This window comes from Eretmochelys imbricata, chromosome 1, assembly GCF_965152235.1.
Source record: "Eretmochelys imbricata isolate rEreImb1 chromosome 1, rEreImb1.hap1, whole genome shotgun sequence".
In the NCBI taxonomy this organism is placed as follows: Eukaryota; Metazoa; Chordata; order Testudines; family Cheloniidae; genus Eretmochelys; species Eretmochelys imbricata.
In genome coordinates, this window is record NC_135572.1 from 82673651 (window position 1) to 82692141 (window position 18491).

The 18491-nt window shown below is 41.8% G+C and overlaps 1 protein-coding gene across 2 annotated transcripts in view; it reads left to right on the plus strand.

Annotated features, from left to right (window-relative positions):
* Positions 1–362: 362 nt before the first annotated feature.
* The window catches only part of SLAIN1 (SLAIN motif family member 1), a 64998-nt gene continuing 46869 nt past the window's right edge, over positions 363–18491 (plus strand). For both annotated transcript variants that reach the window (XM_077806937.1, XM_077806938.1), the window contains exons 1-2: positions 363–868; positions 4881–5020. In XM_077806937.1, the coding sequence (XP_077663063.1) occupies positions 363–868; positions 4881–5020 (646 nt within the window). The remainder of the gene's footprint in view (positions 869–4880; positions 5021–18491) is intronic.

Genomic DNA, 18491 nt, shown 5'->3' on the forward strand with positions numbered 1-18491 from the left:
GGCGAGGGGGGGCGCGCCTCTCGCTAGCCCCGCTCCCCCTCAGGCGCTCGCTTTGTATCATCCCCCTCCCCGGCTCATGGCTGTGGAGCCGGGCCGCTCTTTGTTCCCATTGTGCGGGTGCCTCTCCCGTGCCAGAGTGGGAGGGGAGCCCCCGGGCTGTGTTGTCGCGGCTGACAGGAGGCGCAGGAGCAGCTGAGGCGGCTACCGCCGAGCAGGCTGAACGCGAGCTGCAAGGGGGACACGCCAAAGCCGCCGCCGCCAGGAGCGGGACCAGGGCAGGAGGCGAGCGGCCGAGGGAGCCCGGCTGGCCGCGGCCCGGCGGCCTTGCGGCGAGCAGGTGCCGGCGCGGCGGGGCGGGGCGGATGGAGGCTGCCTGGCTGCAGCCGCCGGCGATGGCGGAGGTGCAGGCGGCCGGGCCCGGGGCGGGCTCGGTGGTGAGCGCCGAGCTGGAGGTGAAGAAGCTGCAGGAGCTGGTGAGGAAGCTGGAGAAGCAGAACGAGCAGCTGCGGAGCCGCGCGGCGGCGGCGGCCGCCGTCCCCCCGGCCCCGGCCCCGGCCAGCCCACACCTGCTGTTGCTGCCGCCGCCAGCCCCGGCCTTCGGCTCCCCCGCAGCGGCCGGGCTGGCCCCGAGCGGCAGCCCCGGGGCCCTGTGCATGCCCAGCCCGGCGCCCACTCTCCTGTGCACCGCTAGCCTGGGCCCGCCGGAGCCCTTCGTCTATTTCAAGCCCGCCCTGGCTAGTCTGGCCGCGGCAGCAGGAGGCGGGCATGAGGCCGGGAGCATCCCCGCGGCCGGGACAGCCACGGTGCTGGACGAGGTGGAGGTGCTGAACCTGGAGGACGGTGACTGCAGCCAGGACGAAGACACATGGTACGTAACCCCCGTATTGTCTGAGCGCCCCAGCCTCGGAGCTGACCGCCCCTGTGCCCCAGGGCAAATCCCCCTAGCCGGAAGCACCAGGGGCCTTGGGAGGGACGGGACGGCAACGGGATCCTCCCCCCCCGTTAGGCATGGAGAACCCGGCTGTAGTAATGCAGCCTGGCTAATTCCCCCCCCCCCCCCCCCGTTTTCCCTAATTCTTACACAGCTGGTCCTTTCAAGTCACTGATTAGCATTAACCCTAAAATCCACTTGATCTTGTTTTGCTGAATCTTAAATCTGCTTTTTTTAAACGTGTCATCTGGTTTGTGTGATTAACTTTCTCAATGAAAAAGGGCCATTTCTGAGACCTCTGTTGTCTCCTGCTTCTTAAATCCAGAGTTTATCCCGTAATCGCCCCTTTATGCTCCATGTCCTCTGCATGCCTAATTTCAAGCCTTTCTATATCCCTTGGGAAGAGCAGGACTACAGGCTGTCTTTGCTACTGTATCTACTCAGTAATGATCCAAAAAACAGGGAGCAATATTTTGCACTGAATTTTATTGTTCCTACTAAGCACATTTATCTTCGTGCTCATCTCTCAGGCTTGACTGAGCTTCTAAGATTTGGTGACCTCACTAGCCATTCATTCAGGATGTTAAATTAACACTGTCATAAATGTGGCAATTATGAAGTGGTAGATGTCAGGAAGGAAGATTTAAGGTGAAAAATCTGGTTTAGGTTAAAACATAATTGGGTAAAGAATAATGAAAAGATGTTACTGAAGAGCAACATGACTGATAAGTATATTGGCTTTTAGTCTTGATACTGAGGCTTTTGTTGCTTCCTTTAGAATAGATTTACTACAGTCATTTTTAGGAAGGACTAACAAAGAGATTACAGCCTTCTTTAAAAAATAAGGAATGCTTTCAGTTCTCCTTGTACTGGCTATACTCTCCTTAAAATGCTACCCTCTCTCAAGTTGAATTTCAGCCCTCAGCAGTATAGGAGGGCTTTGGACTTTTGAGCATTGTTGTTGTGCAGTTATATTGTTCAAATACGTACATGGTTCCAGAGTAATGTATGAACATGTGTCATAAACTGGAAGAAGCAGAAAATAAAATTGAACTAGGGGAATATTTGCAAAAAGAAAAGGAGTACTTGTGGCACCTTAGAGACTAACCAATTTATTTGAGCATGAGCTTTCGTGAGCTACAGCTCACGAAATAATAGGGGAATACTTGTGGCTGTTTCTTTATGCCCAGGAAAGGAAAATTATAGACAAAGATATGCAGTGTTGTTGTAGCTGTGTTGGTCCCGGTATCTTAGAGAGACAGTGTGGGTGAGATAATATCAAAGAAGAGCCCAGTGTAAGCTCCAAAGATGCGCGCGCTCGCGCTCTCTCTCTCTCACCAGCATAAGTTGGTCTGGAAAAAGATATTACCTTACCCACTTTGTCAGACCAAACATATTGAGAATTGTCTAGTGTCTTGTAACTTGTATATCTCAACAGCTTGTATAATAATCCTCAAGTGTGCTAATAAATACTACGGAAAATGACCCAGAAGGCCTGATCTATACTACAGAACTAACCACATTTAAATGTGGTTGTAGCTCAACTGTATTAAAATATGTCAGTGAGAAAAAGAATGTTACAATTATGCTAAAGAGCCATATTTTAGCCTGGGTGTCTATCCAGGTGATGATGTTTCCTTAACATGTTCTAATATAGTTTTAAAATCCATGCTGATAAGAGCATATCATAATATAATGCAGTTGAGCCAGAACCATGTTTAAACATGGTTATTGTGGTAGTATAGGTAGGGTCTTAAGACTCATCAAAATGTGATTCTCTCTATAAAGATTTTTTAGATAACTGGCCTAAGTTTTGAAACTCTTCTTTTGGAAATCACTAACAATTGTAGATAGATAGTTTATTAGTGATTATCATACTTGACTTATCAGTACCAGGTGATTCTGCAGATGACTAGATTGTGCTGGACTGTTTTGGGAACATGACTGGGATGAATCAGTTTTATAATTTCAAACTTTCTTCATTGCTCATGACAAATAATGTGGTAAGGTGTTGTTTCTCTGGTCTTATTTAGTTGATTGGGGTGACCACTTTGCTTGGTCAGTTGCATTTAATAATGTTTTGTACATGCTTACATTTTAGGGCTGTATTGGATCAGTATTATTGCAAGTCTTGCAGTACAAATGTCAGTCGTGAGTATTTATCAGGTTTGGTTTGCTCTTTGGGAAGAATCTTGCTATTTGGGGGCAAATTCCACCTATGTATGGTATCACTGGGGACTGAACGTATGTATAGAGGTGCGGAATTTGGCCCTTGGTGTTCATCTGAAGGACAGTTACTTTCTTAAAATTAATAAAACTAAGATGCGTTACATATTTCCTTCAGGGATGAATCTCTAATGAACTGCATTGTTGGTCAGTGGTAGTTTGTCTGTTAGCTGCTGTGGGGTTATTGTTATGATGCTTTTGATGATTTGTTAAATCTTTTTTTAAATAATGTGTCAAATCTAGAAAGCCAAAGGCCAATGCAGTCCTAATTGTTGACTTTTTAATATTGGGGCCCTAACTGCTTTTGTAATATTGTTCTAAAAAATTGCAGTTCAAAAAAGGAAAAAAAAAACCATGTTACAAAAAAAAAGTAAAAACTTTCCCTTGGTTGTCATCTTTCTGCATAAACATCAAATTATTTAGAACTCATCAGTCACATATTTTACTTTCAAAATACTGCTGAAAGTTAACAGTGGATCTGAGACGTTATTTTCAGTACATATGCGGCTCATCGTGGTTTTTAATTCTGAGCATTAATTGTGTAGCCAACCATTCTATTAAGTGAGAGGAGGTCAGCCCTATTGTCAGACAAATTCAGTCCTGGAACTCTGCTGGGATTGCAAACAAGGGTACCAATTTTGATGAGGACACTTGTCCATTCGGAGCTGGATCGCAAGTACCAATTTATCTCCCAAACAATAGACTACTAAGCAGGCATTACGTAGCAATAGCTCGCTATTGAGCAGAGCAGGTTTTGCACAATAACCTAAATGTGAAGAGCTCTGTCTCTAATTAGTAATCATCTGAGACTTAGTCCCTTTGTCTTTACTTTAGCTTTTTGTATCTGCTATTAGCATTCCGCTTCCTGGCCAGTGTGCCTTTTTGCCCAACTTCTGATATCCTACTTAAGAGTTTGTTTAACCACACTGTGCTTTAGAAACAAACAGGGTATGATGTTCAGTGAGGAAGCTGAGAGCTAATGATAGTTCATCCAGGAAGATGTGTGCTTTCCCAGGTGAACCTATGTCTACATGCATGTCAAAATCTGTGAGGACTCCAATAACAGTGGACACTGGCTTAGAGAATTTAGCTGTGAAAGCCATCAAGCCCCCTACCATGAGGTGGTTTAAACACCCGTGGAAAAGTAAACTCTACCCCAGGGGCACAGGAGATGACCAGATACTCAAATATTCTTGTCTCTGTGGTTAGCTGCTTATTGTATTCCAAGCCCAGACAAAATAGAATAGCTTCTCCTACACTTCTTTTTCTGCACGTTGGTTCATTTGGCTAGAACCAGGAGTGTAAAAATCATCATCATCATCCAGCAAACTTTTTAAATTTCCAAAATCTGTACATAATGTACAGTATAATATATAAAGTCTTTGTATCATGTGGGAAAGATACTGCCTGTGAAAACTGTAATATTATATCAATTCTGACATGATTGGGTAAATCATAGAAGGTAAGAATGTAAAAGATGTTACTATGAGGTTCTTAAATACAAAGTTAAGCACTGCAATGATTTAATCTACAGTGAGTATTAGATTTTATAATATTTTCTGTTAATATTTGTCTCTGGGGTATGTGTACTGTCTATGAAAACTGTAGTATTACATTACTTTAGTGTTAGAAACAAATTCTTAATATGCAGTCAATCAAGTATCCAAAAATATAAAGCTTATGTACTGTGTACATGCTAATATTTCTGCATATTTTAATTGAGGTTGTATGTCTCGCCTACTAAGACCCTCACACTGCAAGAGAAATCACTGAGTCCTCTGCAATGGTGTAGACATATTCTGGATCATCCAACTCCTGAGATAGAAGCTGCAAAACGTTCCCTATGCTTTAGACTGGAACAAGGTAATCCTATGATCTTTTTACTTGTTATATTTCTTTGAATTTCATAACTAATCAGTTAGCATCTGTGCTTGGCATTCAAGTTTGAAGTTCTATATGCTGATCGGTTTCAGCAGCTTTCTGTGTTTAGCAAATGGTAGATTCATAGTTTTGTAATATAAGTATATACAACTCCCTCTGTTATATGAGTGGCAGCTATATTTTTAGGTTTTGCTTAGCGTGCATTTTTAAGCAATCTCCGTTTCCTTCTCCTCTTCTTTTTCCTCCACTCTCCAAACCCTAATTTTTAACTATCTTATTAATTTTCAGATGTCCCCATTTCCTCTAAATAAGGGCCCATAGACTTTAATGGGAGAAATCTTGGGCCCTAACTTAGAGTATCAATCCTCCAATGAGATGTGCACAAAGCACCTCTGTAATTGCACAGAGCCTCATACATTGCAGTGGGACTCTACACAGGGGATGGGTTCTAACTGCACACATCTCATTGTAGGTTCAGGGCTTTATTATTTATAGGAAATACAACAAGAAATCTAACTTGATCACGGATAATACTGTGTAGGACTTTCTATTGCTCGAATATTGGGGCGCCGAGTTCATTGCTGGCATAAGGTTGTTCAATTCCAATTAACTTTGTATGGAGTTATGTCTAACAGTGACAGGTTTCAGAGTAACAGCCGTGTTAGTCTGTATTCGCAAAAAGAAAAGGAGTACTTGTGGTACCTTAGAGTCTAACCAATTTATTTGAGCATAAGTTTTTGTGAGCATCCGATGAAGTGAGCTGTAGCTCACGAAAGCTTATGCTCAAATAAATTGGTTCATCTCTAAGGTGCCACAAGTACTCCTTTTCTTTTTATGTCTATTTGTGGTGAGTCTAGCTCCCTGGGTATATTGCAGTTCTAAATAGAAATCAGCTACATTATTATTTAATTATTTTATTCATTTGTTGTATCACCCCCAGGCCCCAGTTAAGATTCCAGTGTGTTAGATGCTGTACAGTTGTGTGGTTCCTGCCCCAAAGAGTCAATAATCCAGTTTCAAGCAAGACTTGACATGAGACTTCAGAAAACAATTGGGGGGAAGCAGAGAGGAGAGGAGAAGTAAGACCAGTTTAATGTTAATATAGCCATATAGTTGTGTAAACAAGCTATGGCCACGCACTTATAAAGCACTTAAGCACATGCTTAAGATTAAGCATGTACTTATGTGCTTTGCTGAACTGGAGTCTGTGAGTCTGATCCTGTACTACTGAAGTCCATTGAGTTTTATTTATTCACTTCAGTGGGAACAGGATAGGGACTCATATTTACATCTTGGCGTTTTCCAGTTTGTTTGAAAATATATAAAATTCTTAAAATTAAATATTGGCTATTCCTGACTATCCTTCAACCTAGCCATACTTAGTTGCTGATTGAATGTGTGTGTGCACACACGTGCGTACGAAAGCAGTAATAAGTCTTGGGGAAGTGTTTGAAATAGGAGAGGGTAGTGTTCTAATGGATTAGTTCAGGAAGTTTGTACCCTGCCCAACAGTTTACTTAACAATTCTACTGATGATGTATGAGCTGGAAAGGAATCCAATTAGACTCCAGTTTTGGAAAAAAGCATAACAGAGCAGATTTTAGTAATCGTTTTTTTTTTTTTTAAATTAAAAATACAGATGCAATACAAATTGTCTTCTGCTGCCATTCTCAATTTTAAATAATAATGTGCAACAGAGGCGGTGCTCAAAGGCAAGATTGCAAATTTATAAAAATGTCATTCACTAAATGTGTTTAAAACCTGTCAGAGATGGGTAATTTATTTATTTTTTTCTTCCAAGGTATTGTTTACATTTACTAGGAAAGCAATTTGCTTTCACATTTTCCTGTATATTTAAAATTTAAGTGTATTGCTATCTCTTTGGTTTTAGTTTGTACATTTTTCAACATCTGAGAGATCATAGAAAATTTTAATGTATAATGTAATATTTTAGTCAAGGCTACCTGTGACAGTGATTTTTACTACATAATCTAATTATGGTTATTGCTCCATGAAGTTCCATTATTTTAAAAATAATTTGAAGATTTATATTCTCTTCAAAGGCCACGTGTAAATCTCATCTTGGGAGCTATGTGTTAAAGGAGAGAATTGTCTCAAATGTTTTTATTGCAACAGTTTTTATAATAGAATTGTTTTGTTGTTACTAATTAACTACCTTTGCTCAGATATGAATTTTTTTAATTGGGCCATTCCCCTATATGTAATAGTTAATCAACAGATGTCAGGTATTAAATATTAACATTCATTTCTAATTGTAATAAGGTTGGATTAGGTTTTATAGGAGTCTTTCCCCCTGTTTTGGAGCAGGATGGGACAATTGGAACAATTTAGTAAATCTATTTTATAAAGTAAAACTAACTTTCTGTAATGTGTCCTTTCTCATTTTATTTTGTATCCTCGTGTATTGATGATCCCTTTTATTTATATATTACAATTTGATTCTTCCTTAAAAAGTGACTATAAAAATGGCATTATGGATTTCCATAATAGTTGTATTTCAAGTGATAACATATACAGTTTACTCAGTTTAAAGGTAAAAAGTCTTTCCCCCTCAGCTACCAGCCCTTCAAATTCACCGGGTACCAGAAAATCTAGTTGTGCTCTTTCTAGCTTGTGCGTCACCACCAGTAACCCTGATTCAGCTGATGAATATTATTGTGTACTCCATGTGCAGTAACAATGTACAAATCTGTACTCTGAGATAAAGTTTGCTGTTGGAGTTTACTTAATAATTTTGTTGTTGATCCATGAGCTAGAAAGGAATCCAGTGTAGCTATCTTAGCTACTCCTAGCTATCTTAGCATTATAGTGGTAACAGGAATGCAAAGCAGCAAAAACTTATTTTTGCCTTGCCTCAGTTGTTCCTTCTGCTCTTCATACAGGTCCCAGTACAGCAAGTTACTTAAGGACATGCCCAATTTTAAATGCATGAGTAGTTTCACTGAAGCAAAAACTACCCAGACTGGTGTACCTTGGTGAATACAATGCACAAGATCCAACTGCAGCTCCTAGCTTCTCTTCCTGAGTTTGCATCTCACTCAGGCTTGGTAGCAGTCTCTCTTCTATTCTGGGTGCAGTGGTTGCAGCTCCTCCTTATAACTTTATATTGAGGGGAAATAGTGCTCATGATGTTTTATAGGCACTTGGGCTTGAATGCACAAAAGGAGTTAGGACTGGTGATGCTGAGTGTCCTAATGTCTAACTTTCAGGCACCTAGAATATCACTGTGATTCACAAAGCCTGAGTTAGGTGTCTAGGCTCCCATACAATGAATGGGGAGATTGTGATTCACAAACGCCAGCATGCTAGGAAGGGAGCTGCCTACACTAGCCAATGGGAGATGCCAATGGGAGGGATGCATGCTAAACCCTCCTGCCCACAACAGGTACCTAAGTCTGGGCTGCAGAAAGATGCTTATCTCTTCCTGGGATTCTCGGCTGCAAACGCTCTCTTGGCGGTAAGCACCTATGTTGTTAGCAAGAAGCTAGGGGAGAGGAAAGGAGAGGAGGAAGACTCTTAAGAAGCCATTTGGGGGAGAGAGAGAGAGAGAGAGAGACTCTCAATAATCTGGGGGTTAGAGTGCTCACTTGGGAGGTGAAAGACCAGATCCATTTTCCCTTTGACAGTAACTCTCTATTTATCCAGAATGCATCAGCTTCAACAGGGGAGATTGAGGGAGCAGCATATCAGAATGGCGCATAGCCCAGTGGTTAGAGCACTCTCTGGAGAGGTGGCAGATCCCTGTTTAAATCCCTTCTTCCCCTGGGGGGAACTTGAACCCATATTCCACGTGAATAATTTATAGCACAGTGGTTAGGGTAAGAGGAAAGTCCTCTTCCCCACTCCAGCTATTTTGTGTGAACTCACCTTTGGGGCCTACTCTGTTTGATGCCCTCTGAGCATGCCTACTGGATTGGGCCCTAAATGTGATTTAGATAGAAGAATGTCTGTATTCCCCTGGTTTGTGAATTGCTCTGGGGCTTCTGAGAGGGTAGGTGGTTGGACGCCTACAGTGAGATAGCAGTTGGCATGCCCAGAGGCAAAAGTTAGGCAGCTAGGGAACTTTTACTGCAAAGATTTAGGCTCTGAGTGAGTTTAGGCAGCTCCAGGGATCAGTGGGAGTTTTGTGCATCACAGTGGTCCCAAAACTGATTCTTAGGTTCCTAAGCCTCTGTTTTAGGCACCTAACTCCTTTTGTGCTTCCAAGCCTTGCTACCTTTTCACATTTCATAAATTTGATTTATCAGCCAGAAAATTGTACCACGTGGGTGGAGTGGGTCGAACAATACCTTTCCAGGTGAGATTTGCCACTGCGATGCTGTAGCCAAAGTACAACTAAAAAACAAATGCCCCAATTCTGTAGTGTGTAAGAGTGAGAGAGATGTACGGTTCGGAAGACACTAAGGCCAGTAGTGCAGTCATGACATAGGATGTATTCTAGAGTATTTGCTGATGTTTCATATCTTCCCTGATTGATTTTTTTTTTTTTTAAGCCCTCAAACTGCACAATCTTTTGGAGGCCTAAACTTAAGAATTGGCAGTAGATCAAAGATAATTTTCAAGCTATGCAGATAAGACTGCTGAGCCTCACTCATGTCATCAAATGTTTATGCTCTATTTGTCTGAGATATGCTTAGCAATGGAAGACTTCCAACCAAAGACTGTTAGAATTTGGGGCCAGATTTCTAGTGGAAGTTTACATGTGGAGCAGAATTATAAGAATCCTGTATTTTCCCATTCACCTTGCTTTTTCTATTTTGTATGTGTGTGTGTTTCCTAATTGGGAGAATCCTGAAGTGTTCTAACCTAGATAGTGGCATACAACACATACAGTGCAGTGCACAGAAAGAGCAATAACATGAAACAAATTAGGATTGAACAATTCTAGTGAATTGCATGGTGCTAGTGAAGCAGAGTTTGACTGTCCATTTGCTGCAGTGGGTGGAAAGGATAGATAAGCAAGGAAGAGACATTCAGAGAAACTAGGAAGAGGTAGGGTGAGTGTCATGCTTTTGCAAGAAAACTATTCCTCTTTGATCCTTTGCTTGTCTGAGGGTTTCCTTTTCGCTGGTCTGCAGCAATTTGTTATCTACTCCTAAATTTGTACCCGCATTTTTAACACTGCTCTCCACCTTTTTCATTCTGTTGTTGTACCAATAAAATAAAAACCAGCAGGATCTTAAAGGGAAAAAGGTAAAATACCACATTTACTGTGAATACAGAAAGAATCATAGTAAGCAGTTAGCTATAACATTCCATTCAATCTCACATTTATTCACACATTCATTCATACACACACACATATACAGGTTCTGCAAGGTTGTTATCATATTTACCAACCTTAGAGTTGCTCATGCCAAGCCACTGGCCAGGTGGGCCTGGACATGAGGCGGGAGCAGGGCCTTGTCAGATGCTCATCTGATGCTCCTGGAAGTTGGTTTGCAGAATCAGACCCTAAAGTTCTCACTTTGTAGAGTCCATTTTTATAGGAATTTCTTCCTATGCCAGTCTATGGGAATTGCTTCATCATGCTGTTGCTGAATCAATCTGCAGATTGCACATTCCTGACGGCTCCGTGCTGCTAGATGTTATCTTGTTCTTTGGTTCTCCCATCCTTGAGGCTGCTGGGTGGATTCCAGTCTGCCCTCCCGGGGGGGGGGGAGGTCCTCTGGTTATTTCCACTTGATGCCTTCTTCAGCCAATGGACACTGGATTCTTAGGCTGGCACCTCCCTGATCATTCAGTTATTATCCACACCAAGCATCCATCCACATACATCCTCTATCTCTATTTTAATCACAATTGTTAACAAAGCGAGATGAATACAACAAAAGGGCGGGGAGTCTCTGGGTGCGGTTTCTGTTGTTACAGAGTATTGCTTTGAGTCTCTCTCTCTCTCTCTCTGTCTGTGAATTGCTTTGAGAACAGACTCTTAGAATGTACCAACGCAATTAGCAGCTTGCAAGTTTCACACATAGAGGGAGAGAAACAGTACCAAAAAACTAAGAGACCTCTTAATTAGTAATACCCTGGAATTTAAACTATGGGGAATCAAACTCATTTGTGATTTTAATACAGAACTTCTTTGATATGATCCAACACTGTCAAGTCAGCAGGACCACATATTAGCCTTAATAGTGTGATGGAGTCTGTTTTACATTCTGTTAGTAATGATGGGAGGTTTGGAAAACTGCTGTTTAGTACCAAATCCTCTAAGGAGAGAGATCTGATGGGCAAATTTCCCATTCCCTATCTTGATTTACACCAGCTGAGGATTTTGCATGTAGCTATACTGCAGTAGCATGCCATTGAAGAGCCAAGTAGATAATTTGAGGAACTAAGAGCCATAGCAAGGAGTCCATCTACAGGAGTTCAGTTAATTTTTGTGCAGGGCTTGAAACTCAGCCTTCCAGACAGCAGAGCCCACAGGATCTGTCTCATGCCCCAGTTTTTAACAGTCCTTTGGTATAGTGATATGTTTGTGGAAGATTATATTTTGGAGATGCTCCCTCATTGAGCAGGGGGTTGGACTTGATGACCTCCTGAAGTCCCTTCCAACCCTGATATTCTATGATAAGGGACAGTATTATTAATATAGGAGTTTAGAGATGTGCCCTGGAAGCTGGGGTTGAGAACACAGTGTAGCTGTGCACAGCAATTCACCACAGAAATGCTCTTAGTTTGGTTTTTATTAAAAAAGTGTTGTTCCTTTCTCCTTCACTGGTTTATTGATTAACCTCAAGATCTTTACACTTGGAGGAACCCCTTCAGTGTGCCAGACCTCCAAGGGGGTCTCACTCTTCCTTAAGGGTAGGCCAGACAGCCTCAGTGCCTCTGAGACTCAGCCTCTAGACTCCAGAACACCTGTTTCACAACGTGAGTCCAGCTGACAAAGTCTCTGACCAGGAGTCTTATATACTTCAGGGACCGGTGCACCTCTGCAGTTGTTTGTAGTGACATCAGGAGGCTTTTCAAAATAGAGTAGGTTTTATTAGTGAACTGGAACACAGCATCAGGAAGTCCTTAGGTTAGCATAGAGAAATAAAGGTTTGGGCCACCTGGCATTGGACACTGTTGGAAGACAGGACACTGGGCGAGATGGACCTTTGGTCTGACCCAGTATGGCTGTTCTTATGTTCTTAAAGGTTAAGACATAGTCCATTGTGGCCAAGGCAGTATTCCACCCAGCCAAGCCACCATTCCACCCAGCCAAGCTGCTGTGGAATCCATTTTTGGCCCTCTGTCAGTCCCATGTGAGAGCTCGTCTTTCCAAAAGTTAGCTGTATTCCAGACACTTGACAGCTTTCAGTCCATTGTTCAACTCCTGTAGGTCTGTACAGAGTTCACATGTTCCACTTGCTGAAGTTTCCTTGTTGTTAGGTGTTAATTGTTCAGTCTTTGGGGTTCTCATTGTCCTTGCCTTTTGGATCCTCCATTGATATGGGTCAGTTTCAGCCAGTCCTTTAATGACCCATTCATTCTATCCCAGAGAGTTGTGGCACAACATCTCCTGTCTCCTTCTGTGCTCCAAGTGCAGCTTTTTAACCCACTGCATCCAAAGGGGAACAGTGCCAAGTACAGAGGGAAACTGAGGCACACATAAGAATAAAATTATAGAAAATTCCCACTTTGTCAAAATATAAAATACTGTTTAAAGTACACAGTTCATCCTAGATTTGTTTTCTTTTTAAGAAATGTTGTTTCAGCTGTTTAAAAATAATAGGGTCCAATCTTGGTTCTACTGAAGTCTGTTGTGGAAGGTTTGCCATTGCCCACAGTCGTCTTTTATAGTCTCTGGTTTTTTGTTTTACTTTTTTTAAAAATGATAGAAACAGTACTTAGTGTACTATAATGAATAATGTGCCTCCAAACTAAAAAAATACTGCCTGTATGTGATCTTTTGAAGAGAAGGCATATTATGACCCTGAAACAACTATTCAGGAGCCTGCCAGAACCTCTCAATTAAATTAGACTTTACGTGCATAAATATAGTTAAACACTATGTTGTGTATCAGTTGAGGTTGGCTTGAGCATAACATACCTAGCACAAGACTTCAAAAGCAAAGAAATGAAAAACTAAGCTGTCTAAGAATATGTAACGTCTACTCCTCCATCCAGCGACAAATATACACCTGACCAGACAATGTACCATGACTAGCACAACCATAATGTACCACAACCATAATTTAGTTGGAATGCCAACCTTTCATCAAATTCATCAAACTTCCTAACACCACAGAAACAGATTCTGCCCCTCCTCTCACCATTATCTCTTCTTTTCAGTTTTGGGAAACCACACTCGGGTAATCACACTGCACTTCATATAATTTTGACTCTTTAAAAAAAAAAGGCAGTATTTGTGAGCTATTAAGCCAGTGGTTCCCAAACTAGGGATGCCGCTTGTTCAGGGAAAGCCCCTGGTGGGCCAGGCTGGTTTGTTTACCTGCTGCATCCACAGGTTTGGCCGATCGTGGCTCCCACTGGCCACGGTTTGCTGCTCCAGGACAATGGGGGCTGTGGGAAGGGCAGCCAGCACATCTCTTGGCCCGCGCCGCTTCCTGCAGCCCCCGTTGGTCAAGAACGGCGAACCGCAGCCAGTGGGAATCGCGATCGGCTGAGCCTGTGGACGCGACAGGTAAACAAGCCAGTCCGGCCTGCCAGGGGCTTTCCCTGAACAAGCGGCACCCCTAGTTTGGGAACCACTGTATTAAACAGTTTAATGATATAGTTGCTCTTTGAGAGCAGAATAGAGCAGAAAATATTGGAAGGGAGCGCGAGAGTTGTTTTATATGCTTGAACTGAAGCAATGGTGTTTTGAATTGCAAACCATTTTGGTATAGATTTAACTGATGTTTTGAGACATCAGGGGTGTAAAATTTTATGGAACTCAGGAGTTGATTGAGATTTAATGCCATTTTATCATACATATTTTTCTTATGAGATGGGGTTTGGAATCCTGCGTAAAATGTTTTCAGATTATGAAGAGTAGTGTGCTGAAGTATGCAGTTGTCAAAATGGTTGTTCCATCATAAAGAATACAGAGAATATCATTTGTAAAGCTCTAGAAGCAATTGAAGAAGCTGCAAGACTGATGCAGTTACTTTATTTCTATGGCTCTGATACTGAGAGATACTGAGTGCCCTGAACTCCTATCAGTATCAGGATCGGTGTTCAGAGTCTTGCAGAGGCACTCCACATCTTCCAGAACTGGGCCTGTAGTAGTCTCCTGTGTAAATGCAAGGTCTTGTTCTCCAGGCACACAGTATATTTTCAAACATCTAAGTTCTCTGTTTAGACTTCATTAATTTGGGAGACCCATTTACTGCGTGTGCATAATTGGAGTTTTCACAAAATGCTATATTACTGGATTTTTAAAAGCAACTGTTGAAGCTGTTTTGCTTATTTTATTTATATGAAAAAAACTCTATCCTTTGATTTCTACTTAGACGTGTGTTTTTTCCAGTATTTAAAATAGAAATTTTTTCTCCAGCAGTAAAACATTTCTACTTTGCAAACATGCTGCAAGATCGAAACATTCTATTACAAAACCTTACAGCAGTTAGTGTATAAAATGAGAGATACTGACCTTAAATCTTTCTTCTAGGGCTGTGAAATGATTTTAAAAAATTGCAATTAATCACGAGATTTAAAAAAAGTCATTAATCACACGGTAAAATAACAAATTGAAATTGACTATAAATATTTTGGATGTGTTTCTCCCTTTTCAAATATTGATTTCAGTTACAACACAGAATACAAAGTGTACATTGCTCACTTCATATTATTACAAATATTTGCACTATAAAAATTAGTATTTTTCAATTCACCTCATATGGGTAGTGTAGTGCAATCTCTTTTAGGAAAGTGCAGCTTACAAATGTACAATTATTTTTTCCGTAACTGCACTCAAACAATTTAAAGCTTTAGAGCCTACAAATTGAAGCATGAAGGGGCATACAATTTTTTTTTTTTTTTTAAAGCATATCTGGCATGTGGATACCTTGCAACACCAGCTACAGCAATGCGATGCGGGTGCTTGTTCTCATTTTCAAGATATCTTGTAAATAAGAAGCAGGCAACTTGTTTCTTAGCAATTGGCTGAACAAGAAGTAGGACTTCGTAGACATGTATGAGGTGAATTGGAAAAATACTGTTTCTTTTGTTTATCTTCCTTACTGTGCAAATATTTGTAATCAAAAGTTATATAAAGCGAGTACGGTACACTTTGTATTCTGTGTTGTAATTGAAATCAATATATTTGAAAATGTAGAAAAACACACATTAATAAATGTAAATTGGTATTTTGTTTAACAGTGAGATTAAAACTGCAATCAATCATGACAGTTTTTTAATCTAGTTAATTTGTTTTGCATTAATCACATGCATTAACTGCAATTAATTGACAGCCCTACTTTATTCGCAGATACCTTTTCTTCTGATCTTACAATCGTTCTTGCATATCACACCTACTTTTTCATGAAAATTATAAATACAATACACAAACAAATTATTTCTTGTTTTGGAGATTGACAGGTAGGTAATTTGTATGAAAATGTTTTCTTAACCCTACATTTTTCCAACTGAATTTGTGTTTAAAAAAGGTGTTGGATTTGCAGACTAAAGTCTTATATTTACTGCGTGTTATACAAGCAGCATTATAAATTACCTCACACCATGACCATCCAATCCTTGAGTGAAGGTGTTTATATAGTGTCCACTGCCAACTGAGCTGAGACTACCATCTTACCATGAGTAGGTCATAGGACAGCCAGAAATTGAAAAGATCTTTGGTATTATCATTGGGTTATGCAGTCACTGTTTTGTTCACCTCATTTAGTTTGAGGACTGTTGCACGCTTTCTTTGAAATAAGAATGTACGCATGCTGTGTATTTTCAAAATGTATAATAGGGCAGACAATGGAAAGCAATGGTAATAGGATCAAGCCTATCAATCATCCTGTCTAGGAATATGATATTATACAGTGTAGCACAAACTATGACTTTTGTTTCCAAAATCTACAAATAGCTTTTATGGAGAGAGAGAGAGAGAATACAAATAAAATGGATTTGTATTGGGAGACAGATGCATTTGGTGGCTCATCCCTTTGCAAGAGAAGCCATTCAGCTGGTATGGTTCCTTCCAAAACTGAGCTTCATACACTGGGAGCTCATGTTCAGTTAGTTGTCCACTATGACCACGAATTCTTGTCAGCGTTATTGCTTTCCAGGATATGGTTCACCATCTTGTGAGACTTGCATTTGTTGCTAGATGTGAGACATTGAATTTGGCCATATTAAATCAATGTTTGCTTGCATCCAATTTTCCAAGTGATCGAGATCCGGAACATCTGTCATTTTCCTGCTGCTAGAGCGCATGGAAACATTAGTTTCCATAAGGAATTTGGGTTAACCGTGGCATCTGTACTGACGTTGTTAAATTGAGCCCTGAAAGCAATGGGATTCTTTCTTTCACAGGTTATAGCAACTTCTTTAAATGTTATTTTGTGTGAAAGTTTCCTGTGCCTGATATTCCAAATGAAACTACTTTAATACAATGTTAAGTTTATTTATTTGTCTGGTCAGTAACTTCTCATCCTGAATATTTTTTGATGGGAGTATACTGAGGCTGGCTTGCATAGCAAGCAAAACAAGTAGGGTGAATGAGTGCAGCTGAGTAAGATGTAGGAAATTATTAAAATCAAGCTTCTTGTTTTTCCATGCATCTCTCAAAGGTAATTTTCTTAATTTTACTTTAGAATGGAAAGCAGTTATAAACATTTCAATTTATAAAACACATTTTACAATGCAAGTATTTACTTTAAACTTTCTCTTCGTTGATGACGTTGTCTGTTGAAAATGTGGCTCTCCAACATCATTGAATGCCTGAATTAAAAACTTGACACTTTTGGAGATGACTGAGGGGGAGGAGTTAATGTAAATACACCTGTGATACAAAAATTGCTTTTTAGAAGAGAAACCCACATGATTCCTGCTATGAAAAGACAGTTGGAGGCAATTTTAAGGATTAAATTGATATTTAAAATAAACATCCATAAGAAATAGGGTTGCCAACTTTCAGAAAACCAAACATGTTTGCTTCGCTCCTGCCCTTCCTCAAGGCCCTGCTCCCACTCATTCCATCCCCCCGTTCCTCCGTCGCTCCCTGTCCACCATCCTCACTCACTCATTTTCACCGGGCTGGGGCAGGAAGTTGGGGGTTGAGGATGAGGGGTTTGGAGTGCAGGAGGGGGCTCCGGGCTGGGGCAGGAGGTTGCGGTGTGGGAGGGGGCTCCAGGCTCTGGGCTGGGGGTGTGGGCTCCAGAGAAGGGCCACAAATGAGGGGTTTGGGGTGCAGGAGGGGACTCGGGGCTGGGGGGTCAGGGTGCAGGCTCCAGGAGTGAGTTTGGTGTGGGAAGGGGCTCAGGGCTGGGGCAAGGGCACAGGAGAGAGTGCGGGCTCCCGGAGGGAGTAGGGTGCAGGAGGGGGTGAGGGCTGGGGGCTCAGGAAAGAGGGGGGGATTTGGTGTGCAGGCTCTGGACGGCTCACCTCAGGTGGCTCCTGGAAGTGGCGACATCCCTCTGCCTGCTAGGCTGATGCGCGGCCAGGAGGCTCCATGCACTGCCCCTGCCTGCAGGTGCTGCCCCCACAGCTCCCGCTGGTTGCAGCTCTCGGCCAATGGGAGCTGCAGAGCCAGCACTCAGGTAGGGGCAGCGCACAGAGCGCCCATGGCTGCCCCTCTGCCTAGGGGCTAGAGAAAGATGCTGGCAGCTTCCGAGGAGCCATGCGGAGCTGGGCAGGAACCCTGCCTGCTCTGCTGAGGGCGACCAACCAGACTTCTAATGGCCCAGTCAGCGGTGCTCACTGGAGCCACCGGGGTCCCTTGTTGACCGGATGTTCTGGTCAAAAACCAGATACCTGGCACCCCTAATAAGAAATCAAAAGTTCAAGTTTAAAAGCCTTTTTGGAATTGCTATTTGGGCATTTTGCTGTGGGAGGCCGCAGAAATCTAATATGACTGTCTTACATTGATACAAAGCTGATAGTTTAGATCTTATTTTATTTTGTGTTTCCATGATGAAAGGTTGTGCAAAGCCATGTCAGTCAAGACAGTGGGTTAGATTTACTGGTACACTCTGGCCACTTGACCTCTCCAGGAAAGTTAAGCACCTGTAAACCTAGTTTATCTGGCTGGTTAAGATGTTGTGTCTGGCTTGCAACACCAGTTTAGTTCAAAGCAGGCAGAGTACACTGATGAATCTTATCCATTAATTCTAGTTCTTGTGACAGCGGGAGGTTTTAATCACCTTTTGTAGCTGCAGAAGATTCCACCTTCCTTACCTTGCATAACTAGCTCTGCTTTTGTCTGAAGTTATGTTCTCCTCTGTACAGCCATGGAAGTAGGGTGTTGGGTTGATGATTTAACTATTTGTCC